Source organism: Pteronotus mesoamericanus, unplaced genomic scaffold (assembly GCF_021234165.1).
Source record: "Pteronotus mesoamericanus isolate MK-2021 breed Mesoamerican mustached bat unplaced genomic scaffold, CSHL_Meso_final contig_73, whole genome shotgun sequence".
Lineage (NCBI taxonomy): Eukaryota > Metazoa > Chordata > Mammalia > Chiroptera > Mormoopidae > Pteronotus > Pteronotus mesoamericanus.
Window position 1 is genome coordinate 21,448,018 of NW_026555245.1, and position 27,633 is coordinate 21,475,650.

A 27,633-nucleotide genomic window follows, 5' to 3' on the forward strand; every position below is an offset into this window, starting at 1 on the left:
TTTTGTTGAATGTTATAAATTTTATTTTAAAATTACTTCACAAAACTGATCTCGCATTTTAATATTTTAAAATAAATTCCATTATATCAAAATCTTGAGCATTTAAAAAATTTTGAAAACCATGATTCAGGTCAACAATTTTGTGCTTTGAGATTAGGTGGATAAACATGGTATTATTTATCTATGAAGAATTTACTTTGTTCCCTTCTGGCTTTTTCAAGGTTTTCAAAAGTAATCATTCCTTTGGGCAGCTGTAACTTATCCTTTTCTGTTTCCAGTATATTCTCGGCTTCACCTTAAATGAAGTACAGACATATGCAAGGTGACAAAGGGGTATCAGCATTTTGCGAGAAGACCTACTTACTATGTTCCAGTGATAAGCCATAACACAGTATGGAGGGATGCCTTCAAATCTTACAGTTAAGTCCTAAGTCCATTGTCCTCAGGAGAAGTGACCTCCCAAAGGAAATACAGTGATGAATTCTGAAGACCCATGGAGAGATAAATCATATGCCAGGGATTTAATTTGATATAAGACAACATTTTTAAAATATAGAAGAGAAAGCATACCAAGTAATTCTTTTTTTTCCTTGCAGGAAAGTCAGGATCCTAGGTATTGGTTATGTTTGAAGGGGTTCAAGGTAGACCCCTCCCTATTGCCTCTTACTGTATCATAACTGACTTGACAGAAAATAAAATTTGCTAAAAATTCTAAATTTTTAGGAAAGCTAATCTTTAACCTGAAACTACTTGTAAATACCCAAAATAATAATAAATGTCCTTTAGTTTGTATATGTACATAACACACATCTACACATTTTTATAAAAATTCCTCTTTCAGATAACAATAATTTCTTGGGCCCATTGACATTTGCCAACTTTTAATGTTGAAGGCTAATTATCAAATTCAATAAAAAGTTATAATACACACTGAGATTCTAAAAAACTTTGTGGATGAAGGCAAATTTTTTTTTAAGTTCTCCTCTTTTAGTACACAATTAATTTATACTCCAAATCCAACAGGACAGACTACAATTTTCAAATTATAACAGCATTTCAACCATCTACAAACATTTCTTTCCTCAGGCTTAAACAGTAAGTAAAGATCATTATAACTTGTATATAATTAGGCAGGCCATTGATGTCAGACTAGATGTTCCCATGTGAGAATATCTTGCATATGGCAAATCTCAGTATGTGTTTACAGGATAGCTGATATTAAATTCAGTCAAACAGGGATTGTATATCTTCAAGTCTTCACTAGTTAATAAGGTTAAATGTGATAACCTGAAGTTTCTAATACGGTAAGTTTCCTGGTTGATCCTGAAGATGCATTTCTTTTTATAAAAAATGTCCAAAACATGCCTTGAAAGTTTTAAACTTTATATTCTATAGAATCTGATGGACCTGTAATAAAATTACTTCCAAAATATATAATCAAAATGTTCCCATAAAATAAACTTGTTCTCTATTAGTAATATTGTTCTAAAGAATACTATGTAATAGAGTTGATATATCTTAATATCACATAATTTTTATGAGGCTCCAAGAATGCTAATGTCCATACAAAACAATGTGACATACTTGAACTCAGACTAATGAATCCTTAAGCAGATGAGTAATGTGAAACTGAGCTGGTTATTGAAATGAATTTTAACACTGGTATATCAGTTGTGTACAATTAATTTTCAGCTTCAAATGGGATTATACTCTAAAATTAATGTGTAGATAAGTATTTTAGTACTTAGAATACATTTTCCCACAGTAATAATGCTATACATCAGTTTCTAGGCCATCAACAAAAACTGTTTCATCCACAGTATAGATGAACTATGGTACCAATAATGCCTGATCACAAAGGACACTTTAACATAATATCTATAGTATCTATGTAGAAACATATTTCCATTTTCAAATGGGAATTTTTAAGAACATATAATCCCTCTATTTCCCTAGGCCCAGGAATGAGATGTTCTGCGGCCTGCTCCCAGGCCTGCACCTCCTCCTTTCCCATAACAAACCAGTTCCCACAGAGCTTCAGGGTTAGGCCCGCAGCCCAGGAGAGGGCAGGATGGCAACAATGAAGGCTTGGGAAAGTACTGTTTCAAACATGAACTGGGTTAAAGACTTGAAAAGTGAGGACACAGGGATCCTTATGTGAGTGTAGCTCTCAGAGAAGTGGTGGGAATTTGGGAAACATGAATATCCTCAAGTAACGGGAAACAATCTTCCTGGGACAGGAATGGCTTCTGTGGCAGTAGGGCTATTTGCTAGGGCAGTGAGAGCCAGGGTTCTGTGAGAGCAGCACAGTGCTGGTGAATGTTTAACAACCAGCTCTTTGGGGTTGGAGTAGGGGGTGGGAAGTAAATACATTTATTATAAATGTTGCTTAAATATATGTAGCATACAATTTATAAATAATAAATTATACAAAGCACTATATCATAAATTCCATATAGCAAACTGATTCTCACAGAATTATTTTAAAAGATTTTATTTATTTATTTATTTTTAGACAGAGGGAAAAGGAGGGAGAAAAAAAGGGAGAGAAATATCAATGGGTGAGAGAAACATCGATCAGTTGCCCCTCGCACATCCCCAGATGGGAACCTGGCCTGCAACCTGGCGTGTGCCCTGTCTGGGAATGGAACCAGTGAGCTTTCGGTCTGCAGGCCAGTGCTCGATCTACAGAGCCACCCAGCCAGGGCTCAGAGAAAATTTTCATTGATGAACTCCTGTAGTTATAGCTAACCTATAGTAGCAGCTAATGAATGAGTATGATTCCAATATGAATGATGGTTGGTGTTTTCATTTACATTAATGAGTACAACAAAAGTGAAACAATGACATGTTGGAACTTTATATTTAAGAATGATATGAACACCTTTACTGAATCAGATAACAGTTATTAAATATTGGGAGAATACGTCCTCATTTTTTTATGCTATTCACAATGTAATGGCTATGGACGCAACACACTTTGAAGCATAACTTACATTATTAACATGTCCTTCATCATTGTCTTAAGTCTAGACCATGTGCTGGCAAACTTTCCTAAAGGGCCAGGCAGTAAATATTTCAAGTTTGTGAGGCCTTTCATCTCTGTTGCAATAATTCAGCTCTATCATGGTAATGGGAAAGCAGCCAAAGACAATTCAGAAATGAATGGGTATGTCTAACTTCCAATAAAACTTTATTTTCAAAAATAGGTAGCCAGCCCACAGACAATAGTTTGCCAACTCCTGATCTAAACAATCAACAAAAACCTAAGTCAAGGCTTGATTTGGCATTTGCAGATTTCCATGGTGTAAATAGTCCCATCATGATCAACTTCAGGGTACTAATAGGATGTCTCTGAAGTTGGAGTTGTATCTGTATTTTACTGTATTTGTAGATGGTATCTGCATTTCGATCATACAGATACAATAGATAACTCTTAATAACTTAAGAGTACAGATATATAACCTAAAAATGTAGATCATAACAATAATTAGAAACTGATCAATTCTGAGTACTTTTTACCATTGTTTTTAATATAATTTAGTGTTTATTTTTTGTAATTTATTTCATTGTAAGTTTATATAATTTAATTTTTAACAACAAGGGAGATGGTCTTCAGAATCTTCCAAAGTCAAGGCATCATAAGGAGAGGATCCTTTAACCAGATAATGAATCAGAAATAGAGTCTGGTTTATCAAAGACTTACCTTTCATTCTTTGTAGAAGGGTTCCATAGCCCAAGTCATACTGGTAGGTAAGGACAAAGCTTAATGGAATAATAGGGAAGAGGAAGGCTGGCTTCTTCCTTTTTATTGCTCTGGTTCAAATACAAAGAAGAATAAATGTCAAAACATGATCTGTAAATACATATTTCTATACTTGAAAAAAATGTAATGGCTTTTTGAAAGAATGTCCTTCATTTCAAAAGTTACTTAATTCATTGGCATCTCCTTTGAAAATAGGATCTCCTTACCCATAAGCCCTTACCAGCTCCTGAAGTTCTCCAGGGCATGCAGGGTCTTTGACTTGCTCATCTTTATTTGATGTTGAGACTCAGATTACTCATTTTATAAATAGTTAAGTATTCATAGTCTACCCTTTAGGGATTGTGGAAATAAACTTGTAGAAGCCCCCTTCTATCTCAGTGTCAAGTTAGTTCTCTAACGTATAAAATGGAGAAAAGGGGAGAGGAAACTTAATATACTAAAGGCAAAATTAACCATTGCTACCCTGATTTTACAGAATTACCTCCAAGGACTAAGCTGTAATGCGTCACTTTGTTTACATATACATTATTTGGACTGAAGTCCTATCTTGGACAACTTAATAACAGTATGATAATGACAAAGACAAAAATAAATAAATTATATAAGAAAATTTTAAAGTAAATAACAAACATACCCAGCTGTTAAAGAGATGGCTGCAAAGCCAAAAAATGTTCCAAAGTATTTGAGAAATTCCCGAGACCAAGCAATCTGCATAGCCATTTGTCTTTCTCTCATTTCATTCTGCATCATTAGCTGCCTTTCCAGCTGAGGACAAAATAAAGAAACAGTGTGGTTACCATCTTTTGAATCTGAGCAGTCAATAATCTGTTTTTCCAGTGGATTTTCATTCTTCAATTGCTTTGATTCAATTTTTTTTTGTTTTAAGTCTCAGTACACTTTTACTGAAGTGCCTCTGGAAAGCTGTCCCCAACTGTTACTTTGGCAGTGAAGTCTTCCTGGAATATATATGGAATAGACATGATAATCTTTTTCTGTGTCCTGATGCACTGAACACATGTAGACTGAAGCTTTTATCCAAACCTAATATATATGTTCAGATTTTTATATCACATGTGAGGAAAGATCTGTGTGTCTTTAAATGCAGACACATCTTATTGGCCTTTATTATAATTGGCACTGAAATAATTTTGTCTTCCAAATCCATCCAACTACAGATTGAAATTCATTTGGATTATCAGGTCCAACCACACCATGATAAAATGGTAAATGGTTTTTATTTTGAGACATCAATAGAGATTTTTATTTGACACAGTTTCTTGTTGCCTCAGTCCTTCACCACTTAAGTCAGTCCCTTTCACTACTTGGAGCAGAAGGCAGATGCAGCTCAGAACACAGGAGACTCAGTTTCTGAATGGATTTTTAGAAAATACAAGAGAAGCAACAATATGAAAGCCCAAACCCGTTATTTTGAGAGAGTCAGATTCTTCAGAGAGCAAAGTTGTAATTTTTCATTTTAAAATCATGGTACAGTATAATATTAGCAAAGCAAAGAGGATAGCAAGCACAGAATTCATGATGTAAACCAGAGTGAGGAGAAATAACTAAAAATGTGACTCAGTTTCCCTTCCCTGTCTTCTTTCTACTGTAGGAAAGAACTGGAAGAGGAGAATGAGATTTTCAATGTAAAGATAGGTCTGAGCTCCTTGGCCCCTCTTGGGGGTTGAAGCCCCAGGACATGTGATAGATTGGGGTTTGAGGGCCCCCAGTCTGAGACCCCAAACATTTGTTCGTCCCATCAACACACATGTGGATTTGTCTCCAAGCATCATTTCCTTTTCTTCAGGTTCAAGAACCATCTCTTCTTTTTCATTATCATCAAATGTACCATTCCTAGTTAATTTCATAATAGATAAACCTTGCACTGGAAATAAACAGGTTCTTTAGGAATTAAGATTTGATCATTCTTGTCAAAATAAAACTCTAGTGGAATGTGTTGATCTTTCCTAGATTCTTATGGCTGCCAGCAATCCTTGGAACTCCTTGGCTTGTGACGCATCACTTTAATCTCTGCCTTCATTTTTCACACAGCCTTCTTCTCTTTCTTCTCATGGTCTTCTTCTCTGTATGAATTCTAACCATTTTAATAGACAGTTGTCTATAAACTATAATATAATGCCACCTTCAAAATAAAATACAGCAAATCAAAGTAGCTTGATTGGTTATTTATAATTTAATTAAAGAGTGGTTATATATTGGGTGGGGCAAAAATAGGTATGGTTGTTCTTTTGAAAAAAATACATTAATAAACAATAACATAAGAATAAACTGTTTCAGATACAACTGTAAACCTACTTTTGCCCAACCCTGTATATACCCTTTTTCTAGGAAGGATTGGAGGTGGTTTGAACATAAGGAAACTTCTTTTCATAAAGAAACAGAGTCATTAGTTCTCCTATACTGTGATGAGTGGTGCTGACCGAGTCCACCAAATGGTCCAGGGCCTGTGTCCATTTTCTGTCTCCTCTATCAAGCTGTTGTTTCTCATTCTTAGCAATAAATCTTTCTCTCTGGCTTCCCTTTCTCCTCTCTCTCCCTCTCTTTCTCAATGATCTGTTGTTTTTAATTGTCTAGAGGCAGTGAAAGAACAAACCTTTTTAGAACTGTGTGTAAAATAAAAGTATCTAAGTTCCTAATGAGCACTTGAAAACCAGGGGCTTCCTATGAGTATGGTGCATGCATTTCAGAACATGGTCTTACTATAATTACTTGGTTCTTTTGTCTTTAAGTATTTCTTTTTGCTTTCTCATAATGTTCCTTATAAGAGGTAGTCAATTATATGAGTTTGGTCTAATGAGGTGTCATTATAGTCAAAATAAAATGGAGAGTAATATTGTTTATACCATTTATAATAATAGCCATAAAATTACAAAGTAGTTATTTTCAAAAAATAAGTCAAACAAAAGAGAAGTAAAACAAAATGACAAATGTAAACCCAACTGTCTACAACTATGACCATGTAGAATATTCTTTTAGTTTCCCTTCTATCTTCTTAATGAGTTGTGCTTTTCTTTTTTTTATCTTTTTTTAATTTATTTACTTTTTAAATACATTTGTCTCTGCATCCCCCCCACCTCTTTCCCTTGCCCCCTCTGAGTTGTGCTTTTCTGATCCTACATTTCTATATCTTCATGTAATCCTGAAACCTAAAGGTTGTTATTCAGTAAAAAGTACTTCTGTACTTTCACTTTCATGCTGTTTTGTTATACTCAGAAATATTCTAAATATAATATAATTCCTCAAAAATGCTTTAAAAGGTGGAGAAATCCTAAGCAAGAAACAAGTAAGGAGGACTAAAGGCCATGCTTAGCAAAGACCTTTCCACCTGGTTGACAGGATTTTCTTTTTTTTAACTTGTTTGACAAACTGGTTCTTAAGTTCTTTTGGAGGAGAAAATATGCTACGTGAATGAACCTCAAAAATAATATGCTAAGTAAAAGAAACCAGACACAAAAGACTACATATTGTATAATTCCATTTATGTGAAAAGTCCAAAAAAGGCAAATCTATAGAGACAGAAAGTAGATTAGTGATTTCCTGTGTCTAGGGTTTGGATCAAAGATATATTATAAATCAGCACAAGGGAATTTTGGCAAATGATGGAAATGTTCTTAAACTGGATTATGGTCATGGTTGCACAACTCTATAAATGTACTAAAAGTCATTGAATTGTACCCTTACAATGGGTGGATTTTATCCAATGTAAATTATAACTCAACATAGGTGTTAAAAAAAAATAGAAGTGGGACATAGTACCCTTTCAGCATCAGTCATGATAGGTAAGTAACAGCATGTATTTATTTTAAATCATTAGTTGTCTGAACATACAATAATTCCAGGTCTTTCATGTTGCAGTCTCAATAATTGTTCAAAAACATCTGGACCACTAGGTAAGAAATAATTTTACACAGATGCAAAGACTTTATAAATAATTTTTATAATAAAACATTCCATCTTTATCAAACAGGGAAGAAAAGACTGTTCAGCATTATATTTGTATTCCTTTTATAAATGATAACTTTTAAGCTTCATAGTCCATATTTTTTCTGTTATACTAATATTATACTACCAGAATTTTCCTTGCAATGGCAGGAGGAGGGGAGGATATTGTTTTTTTCTCGGTAAATGTTCCTATTTTCTCTTCAAGCTTTCCTTTCCCTAATGCTAATATTACCCTCCATGGGTATTAGAACTTACTTGCCCTAATGAAGTGCAGTCTACAGCACAGCATATTTTTGGTCAAGAGTATGTATTGAACTGATCTGTCTTCCTTTAAAACATTGTTCAAATGTTAATCCATCATCACTTTTGCAAAGTATTTTTGGAGTCCAGAGATTCTTTTACTTAGAAGAAAATACATTTACATAGTAGCTAAAATCAGAATCCACTTACCATCAGAAACTTAATTTAATGATATAATAATTGTTAATAGGAAGAATTCCTAGGGCAGGTAATCTCTAATTCTAATTAATTTTAGTCAAGCCTTGAAATTAGAAATTTATTATTTAAACCTGATTTTAATATAAAAAGAAAAGTAGATTGTGGAAAGAATTCATTATTTCTTTCCAGTTATCCATTTCTGGGAAATATTGATACTTCCAATTTTCATGTTCACAAGTGATTTCAAAAATAATATATCACCTTTCTTAATGGGCTTCAGCACTCTTGTGATTACAAATATAAGGCCTTCCAAACAATTTTCAGCTCCATTTGGTATTTCTTTGGAGCCCAGAGCTTTGGGACCTTCTTGATTTAAGTAAGTTTGATAAACTTGATAATTAGTGCATCTCTTTTCAGAAACTTCAGGACTTATAGACTCTTTTTTTTTTTTGCTGGAGCACTTTTGGTTTTGTTAGGAGTTTTTGTCTCAATGCAATGGCATTTTCTTTCCTTTTTGAGGCCATAGGCTCTGTTCCTTTAAAAGAACTCCCCTCCCCCTTTTTCCCTCCCCCTCCCCCTCCTCTTTCTCCTCCTCCTTCAAAAGCACTAGCTTGGAACTAGCTTTAGGAGAAGTTTCTCCTATTTTGTGATCTAATGATGGGAATGTTGCTGAGATTCTTTTGAACTTTTTCACATTTAATTTGCTTCTTCGGACTGCGGTTCTTTCATCCAGAAATTTTTCTATTTTTATTTTATGAGGATATTTATGTTTTTCTGCTTTACTTAAATTGGCTTGGACAGAAGAAAACATTTCTCTCTTTTGGGTCCTTTCAAGCCCTTTTGTTCTTAAGTTCTTCATCCAAAATGGCTAACGTTCTGGAAACTCTTCATCTTCATGCAGTTATCAACCCCGCTTTGCATCTTCATCAAGTCACTGTTGCTTGGTGATGGCTTCTACATTTTGCAAAAGCTCTTTTCTTTTGCTTGCCACCACCTTATCTGATCTTTGGACACTTTTATTTCCAAAATAATCAAGCACTGATGTGGGGGCAAATTTTATTGGTGATAAAGACTTATTCTTAGTCTTAGTGTTTTCTTCATTGTTTTTCATATTTGATGCTCCAAGATGATTATTTTAGATCCTCCATTGTCTTTTGATTTAGAGGCTGCTTTCTTACATATAAAGTCATCTTCCTGATCTGTTTCTGAAATGTAATAGGATACTACCATAGAATTTTACCAGATTTAGGAGACAATGGCAGTTTTTCTGGTAACTTTTTGTCATTTTTTTTACCTGCACTGTCTCCTGATTCTGAATCATAGATGATCCTCTTTTTCTTGTTCAGTTGCTTCTGCTTAGACTTATCTTATGTACAGGAACTGTTTACCTGACTCCCTTTATTCTTTTCTTTGCTTTTAAAGTTTCTTCAGCAGACTTTGTTTTCTCATTCTTCTTTACTGTTGCACTTGCAGGTTTCTTTTCACTTGGTATAACCCCAAAGAATTTCTGAACATCCCTTAGTATGTTCTGGACTCTAGGGTTTCTTGAGTGTCCAGGAGAGTTGACGTCAAAGACTGTGCATCCATCCCTCATTGCTCACTGGAGACAACTCCAGTGGCTCGAGTGACTTTCAGGCTGCCCACTTCCAAGCTGCTTCCCATGAGGCCTCCTGGGAATGATCATGATTCTCATTCTTAAAATTGTAAATTTTAAAGTGATTCATGCTTCATAGTATGAATAAAGGCATAAATGAGAATATTCTTCTACTAAAGCAGAATTGAAAAAAATTACAGTTAAGCAAAAGCTTAAAATTTAACTCCAATCTTATTTCCTTTGTTGAGTAAATTTCTACCACAGAAGTAAATATTTAGTGCTAAGTATGCAGGTAAGAGCTTCGAAACAAAATTGTGAGTTTCCTATTAGTGGCAGCAGGTGAACCAACCTATTTGGAAATGAGCTCATGTACTCTCTTCCAGAAAAGATGAAGTAACCTGTCTTGCAATTTGCTCCATCTTGCACATGGCTTTTTCCTCACTTTACTCAGGCCTCTGCTTATATACAGTCTTCTTTGGAGACAGCACCCAGCCTTAGTGTTCATCAAACCTAACCTAACTCAACCTAACATTTCCTGTGTTGTCTGTCATCTCCATTAAAATATCCACTCTATATGAGCAGTGACTTAGTTCAATTTCATATCTGCATCACCTAGGATAGATGTCCAGTAAATATTTGTTAAATAATGAATAAAAAAAAGGAAAGAATGAAGTAATGGTCAGGTGTGTAGGAGGCTTGCAGAGATTTGTTTAAACAAGTCCACAGTGGCTGGGAGAGGAGGAAGTGCAGTAGCTGCAGGCAGTTGTACAAGATGCTGCCCTGGGGTTCACTGAATTAATGGGGCAAAAAGACACAGAGAATGTTGGCTGGCACTGGTGTCAGTTGTACTCAGCACACCCCCTTAGGTGTGTGAACTTCTTCCCCATCTCTAAGCCTGTTCAGGCAGTTCTGAGGAGCCCTGATTACTTCTTTCTCCATCTAATTTCCTTATATATAAACGGCAGAACTCTGAGCATAGAATTTGAAAGGTGGCATAGCTGAGATCTGGGCAAATAAGAACTTTATAGCAAAGTTGCTAAAATTTGAATGGATGAGTTAAAACCGAGCTTGTAACACATTTTCTGAAGGCAAGGGATATTAGGATATCCAGTGAATGGGGGCAGACAGTAAATAAGGTCCAATCCAGTGTGAGGTTGTCTTTGTGACTGTGGATGGAGTGATAGAGCAGCAGTTGCGTTGTCATCTCCTCCCCAAAAGTGGCAGCAGCAGGGGAAGGCTATCCTGCAGAAATGTTTTGCTACTCAGATTTAGGAAGAATGAGAAGCCTACTTGCCCAGTCATGGAACTTCAGCTTGTGAGGAAACCACCTTCTCCCTGAAGTAGTAGGCTCTTAATCACAGAAGAGGTATAGATAGTAAGCTGTCTAAAAGGACTATATTAATAATCCAAGAGGAAAATAATTCTGTTAAGTCATGGAAGTGGCACAAAGCATGAACTGGAAGAAGGAAAACAGAGAAGTTAGCAATGATCTTCCTTCTTTATAACATTAATTCCCCCTTGGTGAAGTCCACAAGACAACAATTTGATTTTGAAGTGAACACTACTTAGATGCTTTAACTTTTCAGTTTGAAAAAGCTATGAACGTGCTGGCATTTTTTTTGCACTGCTCTCTACCCCATGATAGAAAGTGAGGGTCATAAAGCAAATAGATGTGCCCTTGGGGTCCTATCACTGGAGAGATTCACATCTAAAGCTCCTTCTTTTACATTACATATTTTAGGCAAAATTATATCATATTTAAACATATATAGTCACTTAAACATATTAGTTATTTAAACATATACTTAAACATATTTAAACATATATAGTTATTTAAACATAAACATATATAGTTACTTAAACATATTAGAAAGAGAGAAAGAGAGAGATCACATGTGAGCACACCAAATCGTGTTACGGTGTTCAATGGCAGTAGTTTTTTGTTTAAAGAAATACATAAAGTGGACAAACACACTGCTATTCACATTTTATCATACTGAACATTATTCATTCTTCCCTTTTTTATAAAAACAGGCAGATTTTCTTCATAGTTGTGTACTTTGGGTTTCTAATTCTTAAAAATGACAGTTCTTGAAAAATGAAAGTTCTAACTGATATATTTATTAAAGGGGCATAGCAACAAAATGTTACTTAGAATTAATTTTAACAGTATTTAAAAAAATATCCTAACCTAATAGAATTTCCTTTGCCTTCAACTTCCCAAAGCCTTTATGCAAATACTTAAATACAAAAATATGAAGAAAACATTCAATTAAAATATATATTCCTATCATTTCTTATAATAGTATTGATTTTTATGATAATATGTGCAAAAAAAATCCCTAACCTTTCACCAAAAGCCTGTGGGTAGATTAGCACTTGCTAATGTTAAGACACCATGTCTATAGCTGTAGCTCTCACTGTGCTTTTGTTTGTTTGTACATATTATAAAGATACACATAATTAAAGAAAAATTTTTCAAGAGAGGAAATACACCTATAATTACCCATTCCAACATAATGTCTTAAACTCTGAAGTCTTCATGTTCAAATTTTCCTCAAAACAAATATTACCTCAAATTAATATTTATCTTTTTGGGTACATAATAGAAAATAATTATTTTACACTATGTAATTTGGCATCCAAACCATGCACAAGAATTTAAAAATGAAGTAAATGTAACAAAAATTCATTACAAAACTTTGAATCCTAAGTTATATAATTGTTATTATTAGTGTAATGAATCCAAAATTTAATGGCTCGCATATTTCTTCTAATTTATCATCAATAAATGTACTTGAACTGAACCCAACTATGAACTTAAATTAACATCAATAATTTACTAAACAGACTCAAAGAGAACACAAAATTTTTCTTTACTGAAAACAATCGATTTCTCCTTCCAAAAAAAAGCTCTATTTGAAATGATGTGAACCATTTCAAAACATACAAATATTATAAAACTACTCAACTTTACCTTTTCATCTTTAGGCTCTGGGGCTGACAGGCTAATTGGACCACTGGTCCCATGACCAGCATTGATTATTTAAAGTACTAAACACCCTGCAAGGCAGAGCAAAAGGGAACCACACAAGCATATGCCTGGCCACAGAACTGAAGATATACTGATGGGGAAAGACAAAAAATGATAAAAAATGAAAAATGGAGAATGAAATTAGAGACGAAAGAAAGAATGAAGCAGTAACTATGAGTAAATAAGAGAGAGGAAAGTAGATGAATGGGAAAGAAGGTAACATTTATTGAGCATTTCTCCTGCCATACAAGCTAGTATTTGGGTATCCTCCTCACCTTAGCAATGAAGTTCAGGCTCAGAGAGCCTATGTCATTTATTCAAGGTCATATAACCAGTAAGTGATGGAACCAGGGTTGGCCCCAGTTGTCTGTGACTCTAATGCCTGTGACCTTCTCACTGTACACAAGAAGAATGAAACCATAGTCCTTAGCAGCCATATCCTGGCTGTAAATCCAGAAGACATCAGTCTAGGGCCCAGTTTTCCCTTCTAAATTTCCCATTATGCTACCTCAACCTGCCTGAAAGTTATTTTTCTTTAAAAGATTTTACTTATTTATTTAGTTATTTTTAGAGAGAGGGGAAGGGAGGGAGAAAGGAAGAGAGAGAAATATCGATGTGAGGGAGGAACATCAATCAGTTGCCTCCTGCATGTACCCCAACCAGGGACAAACCCACAACCCAAGCTTGTGCCCTGACCAGGAATTGAACTGGTGACCTTTTGTTTTGCAGTACAATGCCCAACCAACTGAGCCACACCATTAAGGGCTCAACCTGTCTGGAAATTCTCCTATTCTTTTCCTTCCCACTCTTCAGTCTCGCACATTTCAGTGTAAGAATGTCCTTCCATCATATGCACTGCTAATATATTCCATTGCCATACAGGCAAGGGATTCAACTGCAAGAATATCTTTATAATCATTTATAGAAAAATTTAACTTAAAAATTTCCTTTTTCCATGCAGAAAAAAAAAAAACCCAACTTTGATTTAGTCTTTAATTAATTTATTAACTCCTGGAAGACATAAAAATAGACTTAAACAAATGGAAAAATATCCCAAGTTTTGAGGGTGACTCAACAATTCTTCCTAAATAAGTTTATAAATGCATGCAATTTTAATAAAAAAAATCAGTAAACTATCTTATAGAATTGGAGGAGGTGAACTAAAGTTTCTATGAAAAAGCAAACATGTAATAAACACTGAAATGATAAACTGCAATTGTATATACTAGCTGAACTAGGCATGAAAACTTACTAAAAAGCATCTATAATTATAACAGTGTGGTACTGGTATATGAAGACAAAAATTGGCCAAAAGAATAGCATGTCCAGATCCAAGTACATGTAGAACCTTAATAAAGGTGACATCTCAAATCACTGGAGAAAAAGATGGACTTTTTAATAAATGTGAGTACTATGGGGCAGCCATTTAGGAAAAGATAAAGTTAGATCCATATATCTCTTGCCATATATGACAACAAACTCCAAATGGGTTAGAGATCTAAATGTAAATAAATAAGCTTTAAAGGTATCATAGGGAGACATGGTGACTATCTCTTTAACTTTGGTATAGGAAAAAACTTTCTGAATAAACACTCAAAATGCAGAAGAAAAATAAATGATTGTTAATTTGAACACATAAATGTTTTTTCTTACTAAAAAACCCATCATAAAGTCAAAAACACATGACAATCTGGGAGAAATAATGGCAATATATTCCACAGACAAGAGGTTAATATCTCTAATATATAAAGAACTCTTAAAAACTGAGGGACAGGAGACAAAAAACCAATGAACAGACAATTCACAAAAACAAGAGATATAAAAGGCCCTCAAATGTGAGAAAATGTTCAAGTTTATTAGTAATTATGTAAATGCATATTTAAACAAGACTACAACATCATTTTCTTGCCTGTCATATTGGCAAAAATTAGAGAGCAAGACCACAGACTCTGTTGGTGAGACTTCAAGAAGACAGGCACTCTCAAATCAGTACTACTTAGAAGGGAAATGTGGCAATACCCAACAAAACTATATTGGTACCTGCCTTTGACCCAGCAATCTCACTTCTAGAAATCTACCTGGAATATATACCTCCAATAATACAAAAATGTGAAAGCACAAGGTTATTTATTATAGCACTGTTTATAATAGTAAACATTAGAAATAATAAATACCTGTGGTAGGCAGAATAATGCCCCCCCACCAAAGAAGTCTTTGTCCTGAACCTGTGGATATATCGCCCTATAAGGCAAAATGGATTTAGCAGATGTGGTTAACTAAAGGACTTTGAAAGGGGGAGATTATCTGGGATTATCCAGATAGCCCCAATGTATTCACGAGGTTCCTTACAAGTGAAAGACAGAGGCAAGAGAGTCAGAGTTAGTAAGGTAAGAAGATGCTACACTGCTGGCTTAGAGAAGGAGGGTAACATGAACCAAGGAATTCAGGCAGTCTCTAGAAAAGGTTTCTTGCTATCTGAGAAAGAAGTTGCAAACGAAGAAAGAAGAAAGCCTGGAATTTCATACTGGATTGGAATCAGAGGTATCAGAAGGAATTTATGGTTTAGCATACAGGTTGGGTCAAAAGTAGATTTACAGTTCTAAGTATGCAAGCCACTGAGTTTATTCTTGTATTATTTATTAATAATTATATTATTTTCAATATGAACAACTGTAAACCTACTTTTGAGCCCAACTTGTATATATACTTCCAGGTAGATAAAGAAACATGTATAAGTTTATGCATATGCATGGTTGGTATATACGCATGTCCTTGCTGACAGGATCTAGGAAAAATGGACATAACAATAAGCAAACCTAGAGCCCAGGTATTGATTTCTAAATACCATTTTCTAACAAAAGGAATCAGAACCCTTGAATAAGTGGTTAATTCAAGGCCTGGGAAAGGGAAAATATATGTGAATATCCTAGGAAAACAGAAAATAAGCGAGAGTTCAGTAAAAGAAGGGGTGTGTCAAAAGGACATAGGAGCCAGCTGGAAGGAGAGCCAAAATAATTTAAGGCATAAAATAAATAATGACAGTACTAGACTATAACCTGTAGAATAAAATGTCCATGACACCATATTTATATAGCTAGTATAATAAATAAATATATGGAGAAGATGCAGCTTCTCCAATGAACAAATATAAATGAAACGAAGGAGATAAAAATATCACAAGTAGGCAAGCATTACAGCAATAATTGTTGCATGTAAGACACCACCAACGGATGCTAAAATGAGTGGGCAAAAGACTAAGGAGAGGCAAGATATTAACAGTCCCAAAATATCTACGCAAAGATATTTACCAGTTAGAAAAGAAAAAATAGTAACTTTACAGTGGAGAAACCAGGTGGACACCACTTTAACCAAGAGATCAAGATTAACATCACCAGAAATATGACATAATACCAGGTGTCCTTTGATATGGTGCAATGACAAAGACACAATAGCATTCTGTGGTTTAAGAACAATATGCCAAAAAAAAAAAAAAACAACAAAAAACAAAAACCCAAAAACCACAACCTCAGTCTAATCATGAGAAAACATTGGAAAAACCCAAAATGAGAAAACTTTCAAATAACTGACCAGTACTTATCAGAAGTACTTATCATGAAAGCCAAGGAAAGAAGGACAAATATCACAGACTGGTGGACACTAATGAGACACAACAATTAAGTGCAATATAAGATCTTGGACTAGATCCTGGAACATAAAAGGGACAGTATGAGAAAACTAGTGAAGTTTCAGAAAACTCAGTAATTTGGTTAGTAGTATTGTACTGATGCTCAACTCCTGGTTTTGATCACTGTAAATCGTTAGCTAGTCAAGGCTATATGCAAACTTTCTGTACTAGTTTTGCAACTTTTCTGCAAATTGAAAATTATTTCAACTAAAACATTTCTTAAAATGTGGATTCATTGTTATTCTGCATTTAGTCAATCTATTCAAGAGTAGAGACACTTGGGATTTTCCCCCTTATGTTAAATATTAAGGATGTTTACAGAGGCTACTCTTCCTCTCCCCGCTGCCCTCCATTTCCCAATTGTCTTAGGGTAGAAAATGAAGTAGAAACAAGACACATGTGAGAAGCCTAAAAATTTTAACAGCAGCCTACCTAAAATCCTTGTAGGAAAAATGTGTGGGAGGTGTGCATGTGTACATAGTATGAAGGTTTCTAGAGAAAACAAATAGTTGTTAAAGCTACAGGATAACTTCTTAATAGTTTTGTGCTACAAGCTCGAGATACACTAGGCATTCAGTAAATGCTTTACTGAGTTCAAAAATGCATGACCCCTCTTGCCCAAGCAATGAAGAACTCTCTATGAATTAAAATTCACCCTGAACAGGTTTATGAAAATAGAATTATAGTTGAGGGAGGAAAAGAAAAAGAAAATCATCTGGCAGTCAATAACCAGGTTTATTGGTCTCATTGAAGTTGTGAACAAACTGAACACCAGTGTGTCCCTCTTGGAGAACTGAGTGTAGGGAGGTTCCTGGACCCACTGTTGGCAAGGAAGGCCTGGGAGCAAAGGATTGGCTTGCTGGCTTGACCTGTCTTTGTCATTCATCTACCTTTGTAGAAGTAAGTGCTTATGGTACCAACAGCCTTTATTAATTATTTTACTTTCATTTCCTACCATGCCTGAACATACAGTATATACTGATAATTAATTAAATGGCATTTTCATTAACTCCTCGGTGTGATTCCAGACTTCCTTCATGATGCAGTTAAATTAACTTATTCCATCTGTTCCAGCTTTGGAGAGAAAGATACCAGCAGGCTGGTACCATTTTGAACATTTTGATGGTTCCTCCATAAATTCAACAGGAAATTATTATATGATCGTGCAATGCCACTTCTCGGTATACATTCAAAAGAACTGAGAAGTAAGTGTTCAAACAAAAATCAGTACAAAAATTTCCATGGCAGCACTATTCTGAAGAGCCAAAAGGGGAAAAGAATCTTAATTTCTACAGACCAACAGATGGGTAAATAAAACGTGGTATATCCATACCATGTGATGTTATTTCGCCATAATAGGAGTAACATATTGATACATGCTACAATACAGATGGACCTTGGAAAGGTAATGTCATGTGAAAGGAGTCAGGCACAAAAGACCTTACGTTACATGAATCCATGTATATGAAATGTCCAGAACAGGCAAATGCATAGAAACAGAAAGCAGATCAGTGATTGCCAGTTCCGGGGGGAAGAGGGAGGATGGGAGGCGACTGCTTCATGGGCACGGAGTTTCCTCTTGGGGTGAGGAAAATGTCAGGGAATTTAATAGTGGTGATGGCTGCACAGCAGTGTATGTGTAAAAGTGTCACTGAACCGTGCACTTTAAAACGGTGAGTTTTATATTTTACATATTCTACCAAAATAAAGAAAATGAACTTCAGGAGAATGATCACAGGTGTGGGACACGGGGAGGCCACCCGCAGGGAGTGGGGATGGGGAAGGTGACTGAGTGCAAGCACCAGAGCTGGGCCACTGCAGCTTCCTTGCAGCCCCGCTGTGTGAACTTGTGGGGATCCCCCTACCTCTTGTATTCAAGGCTCTTCCTGGGAAAGTCCTCTGACACTGCTGGTTCTTGAACCAACTCAGGCTGCTTATCCCGCTGCCTAGAAATGCAGAGTTGCCTGCTTCCCTCTCCTCTTCACTGCCTACTCTAGTGTTTGTGTTCCCTGTCACCACAAGGCTGTCTGTAAAGTCAACACTGTACTTTCTTGCTTTACTTCTTCCATTTACCCTTTTTATCCAGGCGCTCTATATTGGAGAAAAGAGCCCAAGATTATAGTAGGCTAAAGATAATGGTATGCATGGTGTTCAGTTGGGATTTTAAAAAATCTGCTCTTTGAAGTGCTGAAAAGATGCATTGTCTTCCACGCCAGTGGCTCATTTCTTCTGTTTGCAGAGTCCTCCTCAGTCCTCGGGACTCTGGGCCATGAACTCAACTCCAGCCTCGCTTTAGCTGTTTGGGTTCATTGAGCATGCTGGGAGGAACCCACAGATCGCTTCAGGGGTATTGTGAGTTGTAATTCTTCAATTTAGTGATGGGTCCATCGGTATTCATTTTATTATGCTTCAAAACTTATAACTATGGTCTCCTATACATACATATCAAATAGTTCACGATACCTTTTTTTCCAAAAGAAGGATAGCTTAAACCCTAAGAATGATGCTAGAAGTTTAATTCCTTTAAATGGGGAACTTTCAAGGACCAATCTGATCTTCCCTAATGGCTGCAGGTGAGTGTGCTCCTCTCTAGGCTTTCCCAGTTGGGATCAGAGCTCAAGTAGCTTTAGGGCTGGAAAGCTGCTTCAACCACGTGGATCTGTATTCCCATGTCTCCTTCCTTGAAATCAGAGAATTCATCTTAACCAGCACACACGTTGAGAGAATCGATCGGCATGGGCACTGAGCATTCCTGTCGTTTCTTGCCGGATGGGCCGAGGATGCAGGCCCTGACTGCTCCTGCCCTGGGCCGTTTATCAGCGCTGTGTTTGCAGTGAGCAACCTTGAGGGATGAAGTAAGCTCTCTTACCAAAGAGCAGCCTTGCTGACCACTCACCATCAAAGTGGCAGATTCCACAGCTCACTGAACTCAGTTCAGTCACAAACCTGCGGCATCCCACTCAGCGTCCAGCTAGGCCTAGCTCCATGCCCTCCATGGGACTTGGGGCACATAGAAAACCTCTCCTGCTCATCATGAGCTGTTCGTGCTGCTTGCTGCTGAGAGTAACAAAGTCTTCTGCCTGCATCCCAAAACAGTATTAAGCTAACTGGTTAACTTGCTAGTAGGGTGAAATCCCAGACCCTTCACAGCGCCTGCCTGTTGTGGCGACAAAGCTGAGGTGCTGATGGAAACACGGCATTCTGAAAGAGAAAGGACAAGAGCCTTCACTGGAGGGTTCCTGGAAATAACCAGACCCCTGCGACCAGGCAGAAAATGCTCTCACCTAGGCAGGGGTGAGGGTCGGAGGGAGAGTAAGGGTCTCTCACTCTCCTGTGTGTCTAATGAGGCTGAGCTACAAAAGGTAGGGTCGAAACAGGCCACCCAGGTGGTACTTTGGTCCTGGCACATTCTCCTCTGGGTGGGAGAGGGAAGACTGTTACCATGACAATGGAGCATCAAGCTCCACACCTCAGTCCAAAGGTATGCAGAGCCGCTGTGGCTGATGGGTCAAGGGGTCTCCAAAGCTGAAATAATGGTGTCAGCACTGAGGTTACAGAACTTTGGGTAGGCTAAAAACATTAGAAACTTGTTTGCTGAGCCTCGTGGTGGGAGGCCCTGTGAAACTGAGAGTTAAATTCAAAGGCTAGCTTACTGGCAAGAAGCTGTCTCTCTCCCAACTTCAGCTGCTTTGGGGAAGGCTGAGGGCTCTGGGGCACTTCAGGGAGGGGAGAGGAGGGACTCAAATGTTTATGGCTCTGTTGGATGGTGGGACCCAAGTCCACGTATTCCCATGCAGATGGAGGATGAGCTGAGCCTCAGGTTGGCCCGCGTTGCTGAGAATGCAGGTTTGGAGGAGAAAGCAGCCACTTGACTAGACCTGACCAGCTCAGGGGAGGCCTGCATGGAGGCCTTACCAACTCAGGAGACGGAAAGTAACCCATAGGAAGGACTGAACATACAAAGTCCTAACTCAAAGCGGCCGCTGGTAGTCACGTGCTAGGCCAGTATCTTCCTTGACAAAGGTCAGTCTTGGCCTTAATTGAGCCTGTCTGTTGTCTTTTTGCATCTCAGATAACATACCTTTGAAATTTCAGAGTAATTATCTTCCCCAGACCCTCAGGACACACCTGCCACAGAACCTTGCATTGTCACCTGGTTCCCTGCATCCCACCTCTCTGTGCTGTAAAGGTTAATTATTAACTACCCTATACCCGCCTGTGTAAAAGCAGTATGTGTCTCTGCAGTTTGCTTTTTATCCAATGCCCCAGAGTTCCCCAGTTTGATTTCTCCTGCTGCCCTAATCAATCACCAATGGATTTCATGTAACCCTCCTCTTGCCTCCTCCTATTATTCTAATGTAGAAAATAAGCTCCAAAACTGCTATTCTTCATAGCCTTTTCTCTATCTGCTGAAATTTTGCTACCTGGCAATTTTCCTCATTTTGGCCAAATGAACTCATAAAAATTCTGTACAGGTGGATGTTTTTACGACAAACAGGGCAGATGAATGGCACTAGTAGAGGCTAAAAGAATAATGTCCCTGAACCCCAGTGCTCTCAGAGGCCACGGACACACACAGGAGGGACAGCACCAATGCTGGGATCAGGAGCCAAAGGACAAAAGCTTCCTAGCCACTTTACACTCCCCAGTTTCCCCAGCTTGCAGGGAGACAGAATAATTACCTGAAACTGCTAAGATAACCCGTGAATTATCTATGTTAAACTCTTTCACAGGTTCCCAGAGGGAAAAAAAGCACTGGAATTCAACTGATAGGCTTTGAACAAAGTTTGCAGTGAGGAAGGGAAATTAAAAGTGACTTTGAGTTGCTTCAGAATCCCGCAGTTGTTTCCACCATTATATAAATGTATAATGAAATTGATGTGTTATTTGCTTACATTGTAAATATTCATAGTGATGCGAGGACACCCATTCAGTGATTCCCTGACCCCTTCCAGTTGGTCTAATAGAAACAATACAAAATTCCAGAGAGAAAAACAGAAATCACAGCTGATCTCCAGAAAGGCCCAGTACTGCAGTGTCACCTGCTGGACACTGGCACCAAATACATCCTGTATTAGTTTCTAGGGCTGCCGTAACAGCGTGGCTTAAGCAACAGAAATTTACTGTCTCAGTTGTGGAGTTTGGAATCTAAATTAAGGTGTCAACAGGGTTGGTTCTTCACGAGGGCTTTGAGGGTAGGATCTGTTTAGGCCTCTCCTTGGTTTGTAAATGGCCAACTTCATATTCACATGACATTGTCCCAGTACGCCTGCCTCTTTGTCCAAATTTCCCCTTTTTATAAGGATGCTAGTCTTATTGGATTACGGCCCACCCATATGACTTCATTTTAACATGATTATCTCTGTGATGGCTCCATCTCCAAATAAGGTCACATCCTGAGGCAGTGGGGGTTAGGACTTTAACATGAGAATTTTAGGGGAGGGTCACAATTCAACCTGTAACATACCCCTTTCACTAATGTGAGGCAGCTGCTGGCGTACTGCAGCGCTCTTGTTAAAAATGAACACCTGACCCACGGAGGTCTTATGACTCCGAGGCCTGACATCTCCATTTCGGGGTGGGTTAACTAGGACAGGACAGCTACAAGAAAAGGGCTCATTTCCTGACAAATTAAAATGTATTTGAGGGCATGGCTGGCCTGGCCTTACTGTCATCTCAGTTTTGCATAAAGTAGTAGCTACCCCTTTGGGTAAAACTTTATCCCCTTCTGCCACCTGAAGCAAAGTTACTGGCTCAATAGCACCACTGGATTCACAGAGATTCTCCTAAATGCCTAGGCCTGTTTCACCTTTGATTCAGCCAAGGTGAAAACTGATGTTGCTGATAGTGCTTCTGCCACTTTGACCTCAGTGCCAGCAATGCTGGTCACTGGGATCAGTGGGCAGAAGTCAAGATTGTCCTCAAAGTTCTGGTCAATTGGGCTGAGGGGTAGGTTGTCTGGAGGGGCTATCTGCCATAGGCCCTAAGTGTCCAGCACATTCTTGCTCGGTGGGCCATTACTGCTCTTTGCTCAGGCCATTTCTGTGGGCTGTTTGTGTAGTGAACAACCTTAAGAAATAAGGTAACCCCCAAGCCCCCAACGCCACCAGCTCAACACTCCCTACGAAAGTAGTAGATTCCCTAAGTCCAGTATTCCTCAAATGTGCCACAATCGCACTGAATGCACAGCATCCATTTAAATCCATCTTTGTCACCTCTGCAAAATGCAAGGGAAATGCGGAATTGACACCAACCTCATGCTCATGCTGCTTGCTGTGTTATGAGTAATAAAATTCTCTGTTTCTGACATAGGTGTCTCCTGTATTCCGCCAACATCCATGAAATAGTGACAAGTTAATTTGTTAGTTTGCAAGTAGGGTAAAATCCCAGATCCTTCACAGACCCTCACTTCATGGAGACTGATGTAAGAGGAAAGCCCTATAGTTTCCAAAGGTCTTGGACAAGGGACTCTCTGAGTATGTGACATTCTTGGCTGGTTTGTATGCCTAACGTTTGACCTTCCCTAGGATACTTTGCTCTGTTACATTAATTCAGTTGTCCAGTCTTTCAATTGTTCCATCCCCCCGCCCCCGCCAAAGACATCATTATCCTGCACAAGACAATCATATCATTCTTTAAGAGTAATAATCACAACAGCAACAACTAATATTTAAAGAATGAGAGACATTGTTCTAAAAATTTGAGGCATTGTCCTATATGCTTTCTATAAGGTGCCATTTTACTCTTTAAAACAACCCTAATGAAGGGGATTCTGTCATCTCCAGCTTACAGAGAAGGAGACTGAGGCACAAGTCATAAGTTAGTCAGGGGTAGAGATGGGGTTCAAACTCAAGAAATGTAGCTTTAGCCCTCACATTTAACCACTCACTATACTGCCTCACAGTGGGACCTTCCACCGTCAGAGCCATCATGAACCACAGAGGCATAGAGATTTTAATTTGAAATCTTAGGATGGTAATTCCAGTCTAACTTTTAGCACTTGATTTTGGCATACAACACTTTAAAGTACTTTCTGACAACCTATATTGGGCAATTAGACGATCTTCTCTGCTTTGATCATTTATATATAAATCCAGTGTTAAGTTTTCATAATCTGTATTAGTTTCCTATTGCTACATAACAGATTATCAAATTTAGTGGCTTAAAACAACACAAATTTATTATCTTCCAATTCTGAAGGTCAGAAGTTCAAAATGGACTGGCGGGACTGCATTCCATCTGGAGGGTCTAGGAGGGAATCCATATCCTTGCCTTTTCTATTTTCTAGAGGCCAAGGTTCCTTGGCTCACGGTCCTTCACTCCATCTTCAATGCCAGCAGTATAGCATCTTCAAATCTCTCCCCACCCCTCTTCCTTTCTCTGGTCCTCTTGCTTCCCTCCTTCCCTTATAAAAACTCTTGTGATTACATTGGGCCCATCTAGGTAATCCAGGATAATCCAGGATCTTCTCCATCCCAAACTCCTTAACTTAATCACATTGCAAAGTCTCTTTTGCCATGTAAGAAAAAATATTCACAGGGGATCAGGATGCAGATATCTTGGGGGGGGGGGTATCATTCTGCCTACCCTACACTCTAAGTATTTGTCTCTTCATATATTATGGAAGTTTTTACACAAGTACCTGGATTGGAGAGTTTAAAAAGCTAATTCACCAGATAATTAATAATCCATTTCATCTTGGCTTTGAGAATGGAGCCTCAAGAGCATTTTACCTTTTGAGGTCAAAGAAAACATATTGCTAGGGCACATGCATTAGAAACTTTTCTGTAACAACATAAAATATTAATTATTTTAAAATGTACCTGAAGTCGAGCATTCATAAGCATGAACTCCTGTTGGATTTTCATGTTTTCATTCATAGATTTTGAAAATATAAACCCCATCTTGATCTAAAATATAAAAAAGCAAAGAGGCTTAAAACAATGTATTCTACATGCACCCCCACATGCTCTGCTTTGGGCTATCATGAATTTATGACAATGTTAAATAAAAGAAAAAACTTTGACCTCGCTTGGCAGTCATTTACTAATACCAGCTGAGTGAACTAGATGATTTCCAAAATCTTCTGCTCTAAAACTATATGGCTCCATGTTTTCTGCTTCTATTACCCATTATAAATCTTGAAGAACTGAAAACTTAAAAACACATCAACAGATAAAAACTGGGTATTTTTTGTGTGTGTGAGAAACAGGGTGAATACCACCTATCCTTTTACCTTCTGTACAGCTGGATAATAAATCCTTTTTTTCTGAGGAGGGATGATTCAGAAGGTACATTGTGCACTTTGAAGACAGATTTCTCTGTGCTCCTTGCATTTGCATTTTAGGAAGTTTTAAGTATCTCAAAGTCACTATATCAATACTCTTCTTGTTACCCCTGCCCCTCTCCCACATACCCCATATTTCCATCCACTCACTTCTGACATCCTTTGGCCATTTTCCTCTAGTTTCACCTTTGTTTTCTTAAAGCTACTACTGAAGTTATCAAGGGGGGAAACATAAGGATAATTAAATGTCCTGGGAAACACAATTTTTGAATGAGTATATGGTACTATCTCTTATTTATCTTAAGAAGTTCTTAAGTGGGCTGCCAATTCTAGGTAAGTCAAAACTCCAATTTTTTGTTCTTAATCCAATTGGGTAGGTACAAAAGACTTTCAGTTGTTGACCTTTACTTTCAGGATGCAAAACTCAAGGACATTGCAATTTCTCTACCCTCCTCAAGAATGTTGCTGATTCTCTTTGGTAGGCTGTTGGGCAGGGTTGTGAACCTTGGGTCAGAGTGGCCAGTACTAATGCTTTCTACCCAGGATTCACGTATTCCATGGGAAGACATCAGAGCTCCTATTTACCATATCCATATTCCTATCAGGAAATCTTGGCTAAATGGGAAGAAGAATGGAGGGAGAGCATTTCATGCCAGGTGGAATCGGTTATCCCTGCTAATTAGGGCTTCGGGTGAGTGGGAACTGCAAGCCAGACTTCAGTGGCTTTCCTGTGTTCTGCCAAAGACCCACCCTGGAATTACAGGGTCCTCGGATCCAGAGGCAGCCTCAGTGTTGGGAACAGGAGGCCAATCACTCACCAGAGAAAGATGCACAGCCCTAAATAGGCCTGGGAGGTAATGAGGTTTCCCTCCCGCTCAGCCACTATCCCAACTCACTCCATCCTGTGACCAGAATTGGGGGCCACCTGCTGAGAGTGGGGAGATCTAGCATAAGTTCTCTCCTTTCTGCAGACTCTGACAGTCCCATATCATTTGTCTCCAGCAGCAGATCAGAACTTGCCTAATGGCAGAAGCAATGTATGATCCATCTCGGCAGTCTCATGGTGGATCTTTCCAATAAAACATTGCAGAAAGCAATAAGCAATACAAGAGAAAGGGTAGCTCAGGTCACTTGCTATTTCTTATTTCTCTTCTGTTTATAGGAGTGGATGATTGACTTTAAAATATGTTGCAAAAATTTTTAAAGGAAACAATTGCCCTCTAATCCCATTCATATACATATACACAGTATGTCACAGAGCTGTATCTTACAGTGCTCCTATTTATTAAGGGGTGGGACCTCCCCTGAAGTGTGGGGAGAGTCCTTATGTCAACCATCTGGGGAAGAGAAACTTGTCTGGAAAGTTAGGGATTATGTTTACCTCTTTCTGGGCCTTGTCCTCTTGGGTCTAGACTGTGGTCCTCAGGGGAGATCACACCTGAAAATGAGTGTACAACACCTTATAAAGTATACTCTGGAGTTCAGTATTTTCAACTTTTACCACCATAACAAAGCCATTTTCCAAAATCTGGGAAGTTTCTTTAGGTGTTCAGAATACTCTCCATCTTCTCTCTCCCATTCACAAAATATGTATTAGAAAAATGATGACAATAGTTCATACCACTGTATGATATATAGGAAAGTTGTTAAGAGGGTGAATCCTAATAGTTCTCATCACAAGGAAGAAAAATTTTTTCTTTTATTGTATCTATATGAGATGATAGATGTTAGCTGAACCTATTGTAATAATCATTTCACAATACAGAAGTCAAAACCATCATGCAGAATCCTTAAACTTATGCAGAGATGTATGTCAATTATTTGTCAGTAAAACTGGGGGTGGGGAGTACATAAACAAGAGTGATCTTGCAATATGGATAACGTGTGAGGTAAGTTACCTCAGTGTATAACGTAAGTCCTTCAAAAATTCCAACACTTTTATCATTGCTGAAAAATCTCTCGATACTTAGAACTTAGACACCAGTGTGTCTCAGAGGGCTGAGAATACGGATTTGAGTTCCTTCTGCCCTTATTTTTCCTTTGATTACTTCTGAGATCTTAAAAAAGGACTCTTCATTGTTACAGCCCTGTCTCGGCTGTGCTAGAGATTACAATGGGAAGGGTTATTTCTGTCTGAGGAGGGTTGAGGCTGGATTTCCAGACACCCCTGGGAACCTTGTGTGATGATACTTGTAAAAATGAAAGAAGATAATCCCATTACTCACAACTCTGTCATCCAAATTTCTATGCTGACTCACTTCCTGATCAAATTACACATTAACTACCTACATTTATGACTGGTTTCATAATTATAGTCATTTTCAAGAAGCCTTGCGTTCCATTTGAATTAGCCCACTTCCCCTGCAAATTCCAGCCCGGAACCCATTGCTTCCGGGAGGTTTTCCCTAATTTAACTCCATCCGCCTTTCCTGGACCTAATTACTGTAACTTGGATATTTCCTAAATGGTATGCTGATTTCTTTTGATAATGTTCTATACTTCCCGGCTCGATTGCAATCTTACGGGAAAGGCCTGGAGTCCTTGTGACTGGATCTGACTCCAAAATGAAGTTGGCGATACCTCTCAGCACTAGCGGCAGGAAGCGAGCCAAGGGCAGGCGTTCAAAAGTAGCGTGCACGCAGCGCGGCCCTGCAATCCGCAGCCTGGCAGCTTAGCTCCTGAACACGCGGATCCGTGGACCCGAGCTCTCCACCAACCTGTCGCTACCCGTTCCCCCACGGCTGGCGCTTACTCACTTGGCAGAGCGCGGCAGAGGCGCGGGAACACAGGTGATCGCCGCAGAGGCCTTAAGGTTCAGGGTCCCCTGAACTGCCGCAGAAAACCTGCCTCGCCTGGCGGATCGGCTTGC

General features: G+C 38.1%; 1 protein-coding gene across 1 annotated transcript; it reads right to left on the bottom strand.

Moving 5' to 3' along the window:
• PLGRKT (plasminogen receptor with a C-terminal lysine) lies at nt 1-27,633 on the bottom strand. The gene is made up of 6 exons (XM_054583091.1): nt 27,521-27,633; nt 26,146-26,202; nt 24,301-24,387; nt 4,401-4,531; nt 3,707-3,816; nt 1-295 (listed from the first exon to the last, which is right to left on the bottom strand). Exons 3-6 carry the CDS (start codon nt 24,379-24,381, stop codon nt 174-176), a joined length of 444 nt encoding a protein of 147 aa, XP_054439066.1. The 5' UTR covers nt 24,382-24,387; nt 26,146-26,202; nt 27,521-27,633; the 3' UTR covers nt 1-173.